The sequence below is a fragment of the Rissa tridactyla genome, chromosome Z, assembly GCF_028500815.1.
Source record: "Rissa tridactyla isolate bRisTri1 chromosome Z, bRisTri1.patW.cur.20221130, whole genome shotgun sequence".
Lineage (NCBI taxonomy): Eukaryota > Metazoa > Chordata > Aves > Charadriiformes > Laridae > Rissa > Rissa tridactyla.
The window spans coordinates 36,964,505-36,982,410 of NC_071497.1; the positions used below are offsets into that span (position 1 = coordinate 36,964,505).

Sequence of the window (17,906 nt, forward strand, 5' to 3'; positions counted from 1 at the left end):
AAGGTGTCAGTACTGTGACAAAATTAATGCTTTCAGACCCAGCCTGAGGTAGAGGATGTCTCTGGTTTCTGTGTTTCCCCTTGTAAACTGAAAGGTCAGTTAGTTAGATCTTTTGTTCTCAGATAATGGTTAAAAGCATACAGGAAAAATGAAAAATAATGACAGTCTCAATTCTTTTCTTCTTTCATAATGTAGTGGAAGATAGGGATGGCATTACTTGTGTTTCATCACTGTGACTTGTAGTCAGAGTGTTGTAGGATTTAGTCTGAAGGAAAGAGAATGGGGACAAAAGGAACAGGGAGGACCTTTTCCCTAGTTTCATTTTACCCTAAACATTACACCCCTAACAAATCTACAACAAAAAAACCCAAGATCTTTAACTTTGGATCTTGATGACCTTAGATTTGCATGCTCTCTTGGTCATATGCCAAGGTGATAAGGAATTTGGACGACTGAATGTAAGTTAGGAAATACAAAAATATAGGGGATATAATTTGAAAAGTTGTTTTACTAAAAGCACCCCTATAACTTTATCTGATTCAGAGTTCAGCTCTGTTCCTCACACCATCATATTTTCAAAAGGAATGGCAGACAGGTGAACTCCCATTTTATAATAGTCAAAGTTTTGTAAGATCTGCAAAAAAGCAAAGGAACATGTAAGTATTGTCTGCTGTCTGCAGCAACTGCTGGCTAAACATTGCTTCTGCCTTGTTCTGATATATGCTAGGCACAAACAAGTAGGGCACACAGAAAGATGCTCGTCCGCTTCATCACCCTTTGGAATACTTGGCTAATGGTTATCATATTTTCATTTCTGGGACATACCTTCTAGGGAGGTGGCTGAGAATAGGACGAGAAAGTCAGCAGAGATGATGAGTCTGACTTCTGGAAATAGAATCTGAATTACTGTAATGTAACTTCAAAAGCAGATTTATGCCATTTTGTAACTGAGATTGTCAATAAAGCTCAAGTACTGCTTAATTTGCTGGGCCAGCACTGCTTTCAGGAAATGTTTGCATTCTTTGTTAAACTGTGTGAATTTTATTCTGGTAAGACCTAGAAAGAGATTTCTAATGCTACTCACATTTGCCAAGCACAAAGTAAGTCCACAAGGTAAATTATTGTAAAGGTTTCTAATCCACAATGGAAAAATGCTGACCTTGCTAGTTGGTGTTTCCTGTGTGCTACTCTGGAGCCAGGATCTGAACTGAATGAGTTTGTTGAACTCACTGTCATAATGCTGTTTAAGAGAAAGATTAACCCAAAACCTCAATTCAAAAAAATCTTCTTTTTTTTTTTCCTAGGTGAAATGGAAATTCCAGATTCAAATGACCCCTTAGGTCATGCAGATGGACTTGAGAGACCAATTCCAACGCCTAAAGGTAAAATTAATTATAGTTATTTTTTCTTCTCCCTGCCAAATATAAGCATACTTTATAAAGGACCAGCAAAATCCTGTTATTATATGTTCACTTGATTTACCTGTGAATACCAGTCTGTAAGAAAGGCAGCCTTGTGTAACTTAATACATCTGATTCTAAGCAGGGATAGTAAGGTTACAAGAGTCTATAAAATTAATTTTTAAGCATGTTCGGTCCCCCCACACTGAGGGATTAGATGTTTGACCCAAACACAAAGGGCTATTATATACCTTCCTAGCATATTTTCTGTCACGTTGGTGCCGTGACAATGATTTAATTTTGTACAGTGCCACACTTGGCATCTATAGGTAAATCTTAAGTATTGGTATCTCTAAATATCTTTGGTTTGAGATAATTATCTCTAACACATGAATACTTACTTTTAAAGTAGCTCTGAGCATTAGTGGTTTCTTTTTTTTTTAAACACAGTGTAATGGCAGGATTTCTAGGAACATGTTATGAGAATTTTTTATGATACGTTATCACTTAAACTATAAATACAAATGCTACTCTTGGATCTGAAAATACACATATTTACTGCAAATTGTGATTCCAATTCCAATTTGATGCAGCTTCCTCTAACAGGACATTTTCAGTGTTCTACCTGAAGAAACATGTTTTCTCACCTGTAGTACAGATTTTTTCTCTTTGTATGAGTGCACTGTGATAGAAGTCAACCCTTATGCTTAGAAAAAATGCCAGATAATCTTGTTAATATGAAGAGCTCAGGTTGCTTTCTACCTTATCACTAGCATTTTCAGCAAGATGAACACATATTGAAGCCTACAAAGCTCTGAGGTGCTGGTCAAATGTTCTTCTTGCTACTTCACTTTAAAAGGAACATAAATTTTGAGTATACTTTCAAATATAGTCTCTGTTCTCATAGATATACAATGTCATGTAATCCTTACTGTGCTTCACCTGCATGCTAGTTAGATTTTTTATCTTGACTATGCTTACTAGAAGCTTTTTTCCAGAATCTTACATGAATTTCTATCCTTAATTGGATAAAAGAAGACATGTTTATATTTGCATAACTCTAAGAACGTTCCCACTGATCATCAATGTGGGACCATGCCCCTCCCATTTGTGAGCAGGACTTGCTGTATTCCTCAAACCTTTCAAACTCTTTTCAAACCTTCTCAAACTCCTCAAACTACTCAAAAGTCATTTTATCCCATGTACCCATTACTTTTGATGGGAAAAGGTCCATGTTTAATCTTTAACTGTACCTGACAGGCTTGTTTACTTGGCAAGTTGGTTCCACTTTTGTTGTGCCTGAGCTTTTAAGGGTACAGACATAAAAGAAAATGTTTTTTCAGGTGACATTACTTGGTTAAATTCTTGTTGAGAAAGGAGTTGCAGTTATTAGTTATTTCTTTTTTTTTTTTTTTAACGGCCACAGGCAATACCTGTCTAAGGAAGTAGTTAATCACATCTCAAACATTTCTACATCATAAGGATTTTGTATTTCCTTCAGAAAAAAAAGACACCCTTGTTCTTATATGACTCATTGGTATAGGATCAGTTGTTAGTTTCCAGCATACCTGGTCTGGAAATGGCCTCATTTTCCTCCCCTTCTATTTTCGTGGCTACAAAATTCTCCAAATAAGCACAAGTTCCTTGATTGAAACTTTTTGTTTCTTTGGTTGCAACGTTAACACGTGTTTCTGTATCATAGTTAGGTAACAATTTTGGTTTCAAAAAATCATCAGGAGGTTCTACTTCAGAGTTTGTGCATACCATTGAGACCATTGCAAAGAGTTCTTCAACTTCTTCCATCACATTGACTTTCTTTCCTTTCTTGAGAAATGTTTAGCTCTTCAGATTTGTTTATGACCTATATTTTTTACTGACTGTAGAATAGACAAAAAACATGTATGAAAATAGTAGTAAATAACTTTGGGCATTGTTAAAGCCACTTTAGAAGTACTAAGATTATAGGTCACCCTCTCCTCTAAATCCTCCAGAAATCCTGAAAAATGGTTCTGTGTCTAAAGAAGTAATCAGGTTAAACAAGGTATTATTAATAATGTGCACTTTAAATAAGTTGCATGTCTTTCCGTACAAGTGAAGCTAGCCTTCTGATAGTTGATGGAACAGGATCATGAGGAGCTAGGGCTTTGAGGAGAATTTATCTTCCCTTGTTTCCTTTGATTGAGCACCTGAACCATCAGAAGGACACTGCCTCTGAGCAACATTTTGCTGAAAAACAGAGCAGAACAGTGAGCATTTGGTGTAGAATAACTTAGGTCTGCTTTGCATTAAAAATAAAAGGATTTGAACACAAATCTCCTCCCAGGCCTGTCAATCTTTGTAAAGATCGCATTTTCCCCAATCTTGATTTCAATGGAGTGTCTCTTGATGTCTTTCTGTTTGCAACAAACTCTCCCTGGGAAGGTCTCTTTCCCGCGCTCAAGAGGCAGAACTGTGTCAGCTCCATGATCCTCTCTGGAAACAACCAGGCTTACTGCCTGGTGGGTCCTGCACTCTCTTCCCACCTTCCTCCCAGATTTTTCTGACGGTGATGCTGGGGAAGGAGGTGATACTGAGGAAGGAGCAAAGTTCCCCCTCTCACTGCAACAGAGGATTGGCCAGAACAATGGAGCTTTTCTTTCTGAAGGCCAGAGAAGAAAAAGAACATATCTGTTAATCAAAGATAAATGCAAGAGTTGTGGCACAAGCTGCAACCAAGTGGTTTTTTTGGTGCTGAGCACTGCTGGTGTGTCATGAAGGAGAGGTTCACTGCTCATAATCTCATAATTTTAAAACAAGCCTGGGGAAGATTTTAAAGGGTAAAATATGATCTCTTCATGCATAGATGAGTTCCCAGTAAAATCTTACATCATAAACAATGTCTGGTGGTGGGAATACTAGAGCAAAACACTTAAATAGTTAAAGAAATGCATGAGTAAGGGCAACCTGCAATAGCTGAGACATTGACTGAGTTGGATTGCTCCAGGAGATGTGATGTCTCAAGGTTCTGACCTTAACTGTGGTTTCTACACAAGTCCATCTGGAAACTTACTCTGTTTCAAGGGGTACCTATATGATAAATCCAAGTTATGACTGGACTATCCTGGTTGCTTTGACTTGACATAAGGTAACGTGTCAGGGATCATTTGTATGTATTCTAAAAGTGGTGGCTTTTTATCTCCACAACTGGTGACCCAAAGAACAGTCCACATCCTAACTGCACTGCTGTTACCCCTAAAGATCTGCTTCTAAATGTGCAGTAACCTAGGACAGGTGGTACCTGCCTCTTCACAGTCTAGTTTGAGAGTTCAGAAAATAAAAAAAAAAAAAAACCAAACCCAGAACCCTTCCATCCCGTAGAATTGGATTCCTGAGCTAGGTAAGAACTTCAGTCCTTCAAGTATGAGAAAATACTGCTCAAAAAGAGGTTTTCTTCTGCTAAAAAGTGAATTTAAGCCCACTGATTTCAGTGTGGGGGTCAAAGTGCACATTTTGGTAGTATAGAATGCAAATTCTGCTTCATTCCTGAATTGGCTATAATTTGTTCCAAAGTACATTTGAAGTGCATGTGATCCAAATCACTTTATTTTACATGCTTCTGGCTGCATTTTTGTACACTGAGATCACAAATAGTATGGAAGATGGGGTGCAAATAATGGGATTAAATTAGGCTATAAAGGTATCAATTAATTCATCTGGAAACATTACATGGCAGGATATAACAGTGTAGTTTCCGTAACTGCTCATATGTATTTTGGGAGAGTTGCCAACATCCCTTCCATTTCCTAACCTGGCTCCAATATGCTGCAGATTGCTCATCTTCGTATTGTGGTTAAATAAAGCAGAGGGACGAAGAACTGGTAAGACTGCTTTGTATTTAGGAAAATGGTCTGTGCAAGAAATCATGAGTCTTATACTTCTCTCTCCCCTTCTTATTAGGATGGTGTTTCTCAATATATTTCCAGTTCTGATTTACTAGTGGAAAGAGTGACTTTACTGGACTCCCACCACCAGCTAAGGTGTGATGGTGTGATCCAGGTCCCCTAAACTCTTGTACTTACAGCAATGTTGCTATACACACCTCTAGAAATAAATGCTCTGAATTTCAGCAACATTCGTGTTTGTTTTCTCTTACAATAGTGTTCAATTCTTTTATAAGCTCAGAACATTCTGCAACTCTTTGATATTCTTTATAGATTACCTGTCATTTCTGTGAACACTTTATACTTTTTACTGTAGTGAAAACATAGTGTTGTTTTCCTCAAATCATTCCTTGTTAATAATCGGTCATTCCATAAGCTAAAGTATGCTTCCTAGGTGAAAAACGATGTCTTATTACGGGAAACTATGAATTTGCCTCTAATCGATATATCATTAGATTAATACTCAAAATGTTTTCCAAAACAAATCATCTGTATTGGATATAATATTATGTTAGTCTTCAAATGCCATCACAGACAGTTGTAATTTGAAAGAGTTGTGGTGAGAAAGACCATGTTCTTTTATTTATATCTAAGAAAATGAAAAAAAAGTTATTTGAAGACAAAAATTAAAAAGGAGTGGGGAGGGAGGGGAAAAAAAGCAAGGGGCTGAGAGGAAAAAAAATAATCCCACATTCCTTTCTAAACAAGTCATAATATACATGCTTTTAGTGGTTTTGAACATTGGAAAGTTTTATGCCATGAATCTGAAAATGCTTTAAATTGTACACATTTACACAGAAAAAAAAGGGTTTGGTGTGTTTTTTAGGTTTTTTTTTGGTTGGTTTTTTGTTTTTTTAAATGCTGATTTTAAATTTTGAGTATCTAAAGCTAATGCTTGCCGTAAGTTGTGGTTTGTTCTGTAGTACTGAACAGATGAGCTTATGGGTTTTTTTGACTGTTGGATCTAAAGTTATTTAAATACATACATAAGTTGTATCAAGAAATATGTATTCTAAAAAGTTATAAAAAATATATGTAATTACTACTTGCTCTGAAGAGATTGTTGTGTCTTCAGGTGTCTAGCAATTGATTACTTAAATATTCCTTTCTTGTTCTCAGAAATTGGAAATTGAACGTTCAGTGTTTGTTTCCCTTGTGCAATGCAGAAAGAAAAGGGAATCAACTATTCCACAATAATGGCTGATTATCTTATTATCTCATAACCTCATTATCTCAGGAACACAGAAAGATGTGAAACTCAGTATAGTTTCACACATATTACTACTTAATCTATGTGTGAATTTAGGGAGTCACTTTAACTTCCTTTGCTTTACTTTCTGCATTTGGAAAATAAGGTTGATGATATCTTCCCATCTCATGACACTTCAATATTCATAAATGACTTAGAAGTTCTGAGATAAAAGAAGTTGCTTATTTTTAATAATTGCTATTCATGGAGGCCATCATGAAGCTGGTTTGAAAATTATGAATGCATAGTTATTTTTAAAATAATGTAGGGAAAAGAAGCAACAACAACAACAAATTAATAGAAACCAAAACTTGAATTGCAAAGAGCTAAGTCATAATTAACTTGATCTAAAGTAACTAAAGAGGTTTAAAATATTTTTTTTAGAATGAACTTCAAAATCACAGCTAAGATCTTAAAATAACAAAAACAGAGCAATCATTTTGTATTGTGCATATGCCAAGCACAGCACATATGGTTTGAGCTAATAACTTGGACATTTAAGTGCCAGAATAACATAAATAAAACTAAGCAAAATAATATGCATGTGAGGTCTCCGTGATAGTTGCAGCCTTTATGTTTTTAGCTTACTATATACTCTTGTGCATATCTTGACAATGATTTGACACATGTGGGAAAAGTTTATTTTTATATTCTTGCCAAAACAAGCAAAATAGACCTGTCAACTTAATTTTGATTTGCTGTGGGATTCTGTTTGATATATTTACATTATTTTTATTCCATTAAAAAATATGAAGTACTGGCAACCTAACAAAGGCATTTCAAAATATGAGAGAGTTTTGCCGGCATTCATGTCAATCATTTCCCTAAGCTACTTTATTCATAGCGTGCATAGACTATGATAGTATAACATAATATATAGATTAAGATGCATAATCTTCTCATAGTTTCTTGACAGAACAGTTTTTACTCCGTTCAAGCAAAATAAATATTGGTATTGGTTGTACACTATGTTAGTAACCATAATAAAAGAGAAATTTAATTTAGAGCACCTTTGCCTACAGCAAAAGCAGAAATATCCACCAGATAACTTTTCTCTTTGAAGTACTTTAAGGCAAACCAAAGACCATTGAAGGCAAAGGAAGCATTTTCCTTCATTTCAGTGACGCTTGGAACCAAGCCAGAGTATAGAAAATAGTATATAACAATAGTATTTGTGTGACACAGAAAATTGCAAGCCTTTATACTCAGATTTTTTAAAAATTCTATTTGAATATCCACATCCCAAGAGAAATATAATTGTTTATAATATGACATGTACAAGTTTAGTAATGTTGTTTATAAGTAGCAAGCCCAAAATATTTTATAGAGAGTATTTATTTTCTGTTTCAAAGGTATGTCAGTATTAAAACACATTAAAAAATCTGTTCAAGTTTTAAAAAATACTGGTTGACTGACGCATATCACAAAACATAGGACACAAGTTAAATACAACTTCTAGTACCTTCACGTTTCATTTTCCTCTGTACCTGTCCAAATGAATCTTTATTAACAGAGAAAAAGAACTACACTGGAAAAAAAGTTGCTCTGCACATTGTTAATGTCTGACTTTATCCTGGGAAATAGTTTGGTTTTCACCCCAAACCATTGCATCAAACTGGCATCCACACAATATTTGTGGTGTGGTATACATCACAAAAAGTAACTGCTGATTATCATCACAGAAAATAAATAAGGAAAACATTCTTAAGAACATAGCTGGTTATATTTTCCACTTTGTTTGAAAGATTTGCAATTATGGGTTATCTAAAGTGGACACCAAATAACAGAGCAGCCCAACAAATGGCTGCCTGCCCTGTCATACAATTACTTCAGATTCAGTGAGTATATAAACACCAGACTTCTTCATCATTTCTCAAAGAGGAAATGAAACTAGCAAACAGGGAGTGTGCACTTCAGGGTATGGACAGAGACAGTGGATAGTTGCCCTACAGCTCCAGAAGAAAACACAAGTGCTTCAAAGTTCAGTAGGTTAAAATATTTATTAGTTGATATAGGGTATATAGGGTAATATAAAACACTGCAAAAAATGCCTGTAAAATTGGCACAAGAAATAATGAACTAAAGCCAAATTCTGACCTGCAGGAAATTGACTCAGTTATACTGACTTCAGGGAAAGTGTATCTAATCACACTGGGTCTGAATTCATACATAAATCTTTGGCATTGCTTTTGGTGGTAATAGTTTTGTTCTAGCTATTAAAAGAATCAGATTATAAATTCATATGAAATACTTTGGATTGCTTAAAAGCTATGGACCAAATTACTTCCTACAGCAAGTCTGGTTTAACTGGTAAAACCCAAAAGTCTAACATGGATTTAATCTTGAGTTAGTAACATTTTTTGGTCCTAACAAGCAAATTTAGTATCTGTTTTCATCCAAATTTATTTGAATGTAATATCCCTGACTCACCTGAAGAGAAGACTTAACCTGGCACATTTTAAATCAGGAAAAGTGAAATAGTGGTGTTTGAGCAAACTATAAGCTGACCAATGGCACAAAAGCGGACAAATGGCACATGAAAACCACATTCCCTGGCAGACAACTTACAGTGTTGAATTGACCCTACCTTTATAGAAAGCATCTTCTCCACCTCTTTCACTTCTTAGGAATCAGGAGCATCTCTGAGACAGATGATTGTAACTCTGTGCTGGCTACGTGCTGGAAATGGTCCAACTTTTTCTCAAAAAAGACCTTCAACCGTCTCCTTTGCCTCCCTTGTATGAACACATTCACACCACACCCAGAATTGCTGACTCATAGGCCCATAGTATCACAGACCAGCCCAGGTTGGGAGGTACTTCAAAAGATCATCTGGTCCAACCTTTTTTGGGAAAGGGAGCCTAGACAAGATCATCTAGCACCCTGTCCAATTGCATCCTGAAAACCTCCAGTGATAGGGACTCTACCACATCTCTGGGGAGGTTGTTTTCCAGCACATAGTTGTTCTCACTGCAAAAAATATCTTTCTTCTATTGAGATAAAACCCCTCCTGATGCCACTTGCATGCATTGCCCCTTGTCTCCTCCATGTGCCTCCTTGTGAAGAGAGAGTCTTCATCCTCTTTGTAGACACCTTTTGAGTGCTGGAAAACTATGATGACATCCTCCCTGAGCCTTCTCTTCTCCGGAGATGAGAGACCCAACTCCTTCAAGTCTTTCCTCATAGGGCAGGTTCTTCATCCTTTTAGTCAGCTTCGTGGCCTTCCTTTGAACATTCTCCAGTCTTTCTGTGTCATTTTTGAATTTTGAGGATGAGAACTGGACACAATACTGAAGGTGTAGCCTGACAAGCACTGAATAGATTGGGATGATCGTATCTCTATCTCTTAGTAATGCCTCTGCAGATGCAGCCTGGGATCTGATTTACCTTCATTGCTGCAGCTGCACTCTGCTGACTGATGTTGAGCTTGTTATTCATCAGGACCCTCAGCTTCCTCTCAGCAAGGCTGCTCCTCAGACACATGGATCCTAGCCTGTACTGTGCCCTTTGGTTATTCTGACCCAGGTGCAGGATTTTAGACGTGTCCATGTTAAACTCCATACAGTTCTTGCTTGCCCCCTCTTTCAACCCGTCCAGGTCTCTGTCTAACATGGCTCTCCCGTCTGCCCACATCACCACCCAGTTTAGTCTAATCAGAGAACTTGGTGAGGGTGCTTTCGATCTTATCTCCCAAGACATGTGTGAACATGTTGAACAGTGTGGAGCCCAGTATTAATCCCTGGAGGACCCTACTTGTGATAGGCTGCCAGCCTCAGTAAAAAACGTTGATCACCTCCCTCTGAGTGTGGCCTGTGAGCCAATTTCATACCTGTCTTGCAGACCACACATCCAATCTGTATCTTGCCAGAACTGTTCCTTCAGTTGGTCTTTTCAAGGGCCCACATTGTGGCTCCACTCCTCTTCCACCTGATAGCTCAAAACCATTACCATGACCAGATGTTCTTGCACTTCCTCAATGCCCCAGCTGTTTTGATAGAATTAGAAGAATTTTTCAGTTTTTCCACTTTTCCACTTCTTTTCATAAATTGATTATTCTGACTTGAGTGGTGTTATTGAGTATGACAGCCCTTTTTCAAACATATTTCAAATAAATGCGCTTACTTCTTCTCTTCCTGACTGTGTACTCTGCCTCAGTGGTGCTGGTGAGAATAAACTACATACAGATTATTAAAAAGTGGCAAAATAAGTTGTGGTACTCCCTAAAAAATGAGCTAAAAGTGAAATAGCCATGAAAATTTCTTTTCTAACTTGTGTTAGGATTGATTGTGCTTTCTTTTTAGCTGCTAGAAATGTTTATATATCTAAAATGTTGGCTTAAGTAATAGTTTTAATCAATTGCTTTTATTCCTTATATCAACAAGGTAATTTGCTGTTTTTCTGTTCACTGCTAGAATGTCATCCTAGTTATTCTAATTCTGCAGCTGGGAAATGTAACTACAAACCACAACAAATGATACTGTTGTGGCATATTGTTGCAGAAAACATTAATGTTCTTCCTCCCTCCCAAGCCCCACCCCCACCCCCCATTTTATCAGACATTTAAAAAGAAATATTTTTTGTGTCTTGTCAAAATGTTTCAAAGTCTACTAAAGATTTTTAGACTAAAAATAGGGAAAACTAATGTGAAAGTACGTTCAGAATAATTTATTATTTTATGAGGAAAAAAGATGACAAAATAATGTGGTCATTATATATTTGGGTTTACTTTGTTTTCTATTTAGTGACATACTAAATTCTCACTTGCCTACATTGTATTTTCATGTTATTCATTAAGGCAGGATTTCTTTGAAAGGCCAATGGTAGAGAACAACGCAATACTTGGGAAAACACGGTTTTCCAGCAAAATCTGGCTTTGCAAATTCATGATATTCTGATGTTTCTACTGCTCACCTCTCCAGCGCTACACCTAGCCATTACAGAGGAACTGATTTTCATGGTCATATGCTTATGGTTTATCAAAGCAGACCATCAATTTTCTTAAGGTATTTCAGCAATTAGAGTGTGAATGTTGACCATTGCATTACTGGTGTTAGATTCCTGCACAGTAATATGCTATTTCCTAATTAAATGGCTGCAGAACAATTTAACTGATAGGAAATGACACACGTGGACATCCATCAAAGTTATCTGATATATGGATCCAGCTGACATAAAAATGTAACGTAATATGAAGTATTCCGTATGGTCTATGTCTGGATGGTATGAATTCATCAAAACAAACACATGAGCATGACAGCTAGATACTTTTCTTACTTGCTTTGACAATTACATTATTATTTCAGTGGGATTACATACTTTCAAGCTGTCAATGTGTGATGTGTGTCACTTGCAGGACTCCTAACACCAAATTAAATTTAAAAATAATAACATACAGAAGTTCTGATTGTCAAGTTTTTACAGTGATCTTCCATCAATTATTTCTTTTTTTTATAACTTGAGATCACCAATACAGCATACACACTTCTTGACAAGCCCTTTGCTTTCAACAAACCACAAATTAGTGCTTTTAGTTTCCATTTATAAAACTAAACCCATGAAACCTGATTACTCAATATCCATGCAGACCTTTCGTTGTCCAATTTAACACTGTTTTAGGACTTGATGTAAAAAATGGCAGTCTATAACCAATTTAAAAGTGCCCTCTATATCACAGGTTACTTCTGCAGCTGGGACATCCTTTCTTTAAATTGAATGTGAGCCTTATCAAATTTAAAATTCAATTGTAAGATAAGCCTGTCCAAATCAGGCTCATCTGAAGATTTTCTTGTCAGAGCAGTATCTGGCGAGTCAAATAAATACCTAAAAGTGACTTTTCCAGTTTTAGTTATTTTAAAGACAAATATATGATCATGTAAGAAGACTAAGTGGTAAAATTATAATGATATTCTAATATGGTTGCAACCGGGATTCCTCTTTAATGGAATAAGGGTGTATTTTCTGTTATAACAGTAATTATTTCCCAAAAGACTAACTAGAAAAAGTCATTATTGCTTCAGAATAGGTGTCCACAGAGGGAGTTAGGATTGTAATGGTATTAATTCATGCTTGACCTTCTAATCTGCATACCTACCTGAAGAAAAAACATGAAGTCAGTCATGAAAGACAAAGTACAGTGGGATGCTATGATGTTCCTAGCACAGTGAATTACATTTTTTTTGGAGTATAATCTTGAAAGAAAACTGAAACCATTTCCAAGATCCTCTGTTAAAAAAGTGCCTTTGGGCAGCCTTTTATTGCAACACAAATGAAGTTTGATCTTTTCTGACCTTTTCCCCTCTTAGGTTACTTCCTGACCTTTTTGGAACCAGTAAACAATATCACTGTAGTCCAGGGACAAACAGCAATCCTCCACTGCAAGGTAGCAGGAAATCCATCTCCGAATGTCAGATGGCTAAAAAATGATGCCCCAGTGGTTCAGGAGCCAAGACGGATTATCATCAGGAAAACGGATTATGGTTCGCGTCTGAGAATTCAGGATCTGGATACTACAGACACAGGATACTACCAGTGCGTGGCTTCGAATGGGATGAAGACAATAACTGCAACAGGAGTGTTGTTTGTAAGGCTTGGTAAGTTCCTGGCTTTTATGATTACTCAGATTGCTTTATAGACTAGGTATTAGTTTTCACAATAGCATAATGAGAAATGAATTTTATGTTTAAGAAGAATTCTCAACACAAAAGGCAATAAATAAAGCCATTGCCTGGGGCCTCTCCCCCATTGCAGAACTTCTCAGTTGAACTCGATACCTGTTTACTGGTAATAAAAGAAAGTAAATACAGGTGGTAAGTTCTGTAAATACATATTGAAGAAAAAATTTGAAAGAAGTGCCAGTATAAAGTAGAAAAAGGTAACATTTCATTGCTTGGAGTTTTCACCCTACTGCTGAACTCAGTTCACAAAAAAAAAAAACTGAAAAGAAAAATGATAAGTGATTTTCTATGTGATGTTCATAATGCTGGGCCCACTCTTGTGGAATACCTCGTCTGTACTGCTACATGAAGCCTGGCCTCAAATTCTGCCCTGTGACAGCTGAAGGTACACTGTACCTTTCAAGAAGTACTTATATTGCACTTTGGACACTTAATCATCCAGCCTGGAAGGCAAGCTTTTATTTAGTTTCCTTCTGAAGCAATGGGGAAAAAAAATCTAGAGACATTTTCCTAAAATTTCTTCTAATTTTGTAATTAAAATAGCTAACTCCACAGTTTAGTTTGTAGTGATTCATTAAGTGCTGGGTATTGGACCTTGTTCCCACTGTGACAAAGGTTAAGAGCATGCCTTTGTACTACCATAAACTCTGATAGTAAGGCTCAGGTGGGGCTTATTAAGAGGTAAGTGATGTGTCAAGATAACGCATTGTCTTTTTAACAGCCTGTGCTGTATTTCCTAACAAAAATTAAGTCCACTCAAGTGACTGCCTGAGCAGAGAGAAAGAAAATTCATATGATTTTTATTTGTGGCTTTGAAAATAGCAATATATAATTATATGCAGGAACGCAGAGGGTTTTATTTGAATCTTGAGACAAACCTTCCTTAAAGAGACAGTATCCTTTAGATTAATATTGACTTTTTAAATGCTGTTGTCCTTGAGCCAAACTTGCCAGCAATGTTTGTTTGTTTTATGTTTACAGGTCCAACAAACAGCCCAAATCACAATCTTCAGTAAGTACTTTTTGGAAAATTACTTAATGCACTCAGTAAACACTGCCTGCAACCACAGTTTGCTTGCTAAAACTATCTAATTTGATTGAAAACTCACAGAACAGATGAAACTTTTTCAGACAGGGATAGCATTGTGTTACAGTGGGTTTTGGTTTGATCAAATTTTCTTGAGCAACTTATTCTTGCTTACTTCATATTTTGGACAAGCAAAACACCACAAAGTCATGATGTTTGAACAATAATTGTTTACAGGGCAAGTACGGTCTGGAAGAGTGGTTAAAAATGAATGGGTAAAATGCTTAGGTTGCTACGGTTGTAAATTTACCCATGTTATGTTATTATAACTTGAAAAGTCAGATAAAACAAGGCTAGAATCCCATCTTTGAGTAGCTAGGTAAAACCTCATTTTGTTAGTGTCATTTTGACATATGGTGGTGATTAGGTGATTTTTGCTAGTTGCCCCGGCTCACTTGCTGATCCAGACATAAGGATGAAAACAGATCAGCCCTGTTTCATCATCATTGCTTTATGTGTTAGTCTTAATTTAAATACTGCATCTTGTATAGTTTCTTGACATAGATTCTGCATTTCGTCAATTAGTGGAGTGAGGAATGCAGTCTGAGGCCTTTTTGCATGTTAATGGTATAAAATCAGTGTTGGTGATGGAATAATTAAAAATAAGAGTAAAAGCAAACTTGTAAAGACACATGGATGCTTTTCAAAAATACATTATTGATCATTGTTTGTGATCTCTGAACTCACAACAGCTTGAATGGAAACACTTTAAAGAACTGCAGAGGGCTGACCACTGATCCACACAGTACCTCACTCAGTCGTCTTGCATATATAAAAATAATACCACGTAGTACACATTCTTGTATTTTATATGCACAGAAAGTGTAAATGAATTTAAAGGATTTCAACATAATAGGGATTTAACAAGTGTTCATATTTTTCTTAAAATTGATTGCTAACTATTGAAGATTAAAAACAGCTGTTCATGACAGAGTACAAAAAAAATGTAATCATTTTTGGTAACCACTGAAATCCTACTTCAGATCTTACAGCACTTTAGAAAAGTCTTATGCACCTGTTCTACAAAGGAAAAAAATAGTGAGATATCAAGAATCTGTCTGATCTTTCATGATATCAGAAGGGAGAGACTGGTACAAGAGACAATAAACTGTATAGTGAAGCACTGAACTGAAGTTCAAAGAACAGCTCTCAAATGCAACTGAAGAGTTGCAAGCTTTGAGCACAAGGTGAAAAGCTGGGAATAAAGTTTTACATTGATGCATTTTTTGTTATTGAGCAAATAATTGACCTTGTATCTTTTGGTTTCCCTAATAGTTCCCAAACTCTTCTCCTGTACTGAGCATTAACTTATTAATATTTTACAGAAACCAATCTAAATTAAAGAAATTCCAACTGATAAAGTGAAAAAAAATTACTACATGAAACGTATTTCTTAATTACACAACACCACCACCCCCCAAAAGTGGAAGTGAATTAGGGTTTCTGAGCCATCTTTCATTCTGCTTGACTATTCAACCATTGCTGGTGTTATTGCTTGAAGAACCCACAACAATTTGTTGTTGTTTAGATAATTATTCTAACCCCCAATGACCCGTCCCCACCTGGGAAAGGGAATCGGATAAAACAAGGAAACCCAAGGGTTGTAATATAAACAGTTTTAATAGAATGTCTAGATAATTAACATTAATAACACTGAAGTACCAATATTGATCCCGATACCAATATAAAATGTACAAGGATTATACTCAGCCAGCTCTACCAGCAGGAAGCTGTACACTCCCAGCAGTGGACAGCAAACGTCAGACACTGTGAGTGCTACGGCTTCGGCAGGAAGGGAAGGCCTCAGGGGTCCAGCACAGGGGCAAGGAGTTCTCAAGATTGCAGCCATCATAAAAGACAGAAACTCCATAGAAATCTTTCAAATTTATACTGATTGTGACATTCATGGTATGAAATAATCCTGTTGGCCAGCTTGGGTCAAGTTTCCGCGCCTCACGCATCTTCATCCCTGCATCTGACTTGTTGGGAAACATTGAGATCTTGGAACCCATATACCATAGCTATTTTCACAAAACCATACCAAGCATTTTCACAAATTCAGGCACTAAAGTCTTCCAAAAATGCAGTTTTCCCAAGTGTTTGAAAAGACCTTACTGAAAAGTAAAATTACTGAAAAAAAAATCAGTCCTGTGTCACTCAAACCAGGTCAGCCGGCTTTGAACACAAAATAAAGGAAAAAAGCAAAACAAAACAAAACAAATAAAAAAGAAAATCCTGTCATTTGGATTATGACACCTCTGAATTTCTCTTGTACTAATGGTATCAGTGGTGGACCTGGAAGCAGTAGTGTGCCATCATTGTTTTGGACCTGCTATTAACAGCTGAAATGAAGAGTACGCTGCTGGTAAATTAATTTTTTTTAATATCCACTAGATTGAAGAGAAAGCTGAAACTTGAGAAAAACAAGCTCAGGTCAAAAGTCTAGTGAGAAGTCGTGAGAGACTTATGAGGTCCAGGAGCTTTCAGGGTTCATAGATCTTTGTCCCACTGTATGCCTGCTCCTGTTTCAAGTTCCTATCCTTCCTTTTAGTACTCCTTTTAATACTTTTAATACTATTTTTTTTCTCCTATTATTCCTCACAATTGCTCCCATTTTCCTCTGCCCCATGCCTCCTATCTAGTCCCTCAAATAAAATCTCGTAATTTGGCACTATTATTTTTTTTCTTTTCAGAAACTGACTGTGATTTTTTTGCTGAATATTTTGTATAAAATCGTGCAGGTCAATTTGTAAGCCAGAAAACAGGAAAGGGGGGAAAAGGCAAAAGACATACCTAACTACATTGAAGGAGCCTGCATGGAACAAAGGGCTCTTTCTGTTTGCTGGCTGCACAGCACAGTCTTGTGTTGAGCCACCTGAGAGCTGTTTCTCCTGGCATTAACGCTTCCAAAAAGACACGCTTCGGTGGAAGTGCTGAAACCTAAAACCATTGTAACTTGATTTAAAACTATACCTAATGAATTATTAAAGGATAAAAAACATTACCTATATAGATACCATCTAGCAAGATATTTTTATGCAGTCCATGTGTTCTGCTGTGGATTTCGAGAAATTATCTACAATTAAAGATTTCCAGAGATCAAATGTGCATTATATAGTCAGACTTGTCACTGCAAAAAAGGGCCATGACCTAAAAATAAAAATTTTCAACAAAACACATAGTCTTAAACTACTGTGAATTTTTTTGAGACGGTGGAGACATCTTTATTTCCTGTGACGGTCCATATCTGTAAAAATTTCTAACGATTCTTCTGTAGAAATGGAAAAATACAATCTATCCAAATTACTTTATTTATAAAAAGTATTAAAATTATTGAAAGTATTAATAGCTAGTACAAATTAATTTACAAAGGAAATAAAATCAAAACACAGTCACAAAACTAGTCTCTGACCAGCCTTTGGTGCCCAAAGGACTGTGCTACTATAGCACTGTTCTACTAGAGGACAAGCCAGCAGGTTGAATTCTTTCTCTCACTGCATACCTTTTGTATCATTAACATTATTAGCTTTTGCCCTTCTAAGGAGAGACATGCGGTCTGTTCAGAAAGATACAAGT

The 17,906-nt window shown here is 36.4% G+C and overlaps 1 protein-coding gene across 3 annotated transcripts in view; it reads left to right on the forward strand.

Moving 5' to 3' along the window:
* Positions 1-17,906, forward strand: part of ROR2 (receptor tyrosine kinase like orphan receptor 2) — a 187,476-nt gene that overhangs the window by 112,859 nt on the left and 56,711 nt on the right. For all 3 annotated transcript variants that reach the window (XR_008463748.1, XR_008463747.1, XM_054185152.1), the window contains exons 2-4: positions 1,305-1,382; positions 12,872-13,159; positions 14,225-14,255. Coding sequence is in view for 1 of the 3 variants with exons in the window: in XM_054185152.1 (XP_054041127.1) it covers positions 1,305-1,382; positions 12,872-13,159; positions 14,225-14,255 (397 nt within the window). In the remaining 2 variants the exon portion in view is untranslated. The remainder of the gene's footprint in view (positions 1-1,304; positions 1,383-12,871; positions 13,160-14,224; positions 14,256-17,906) is intronic.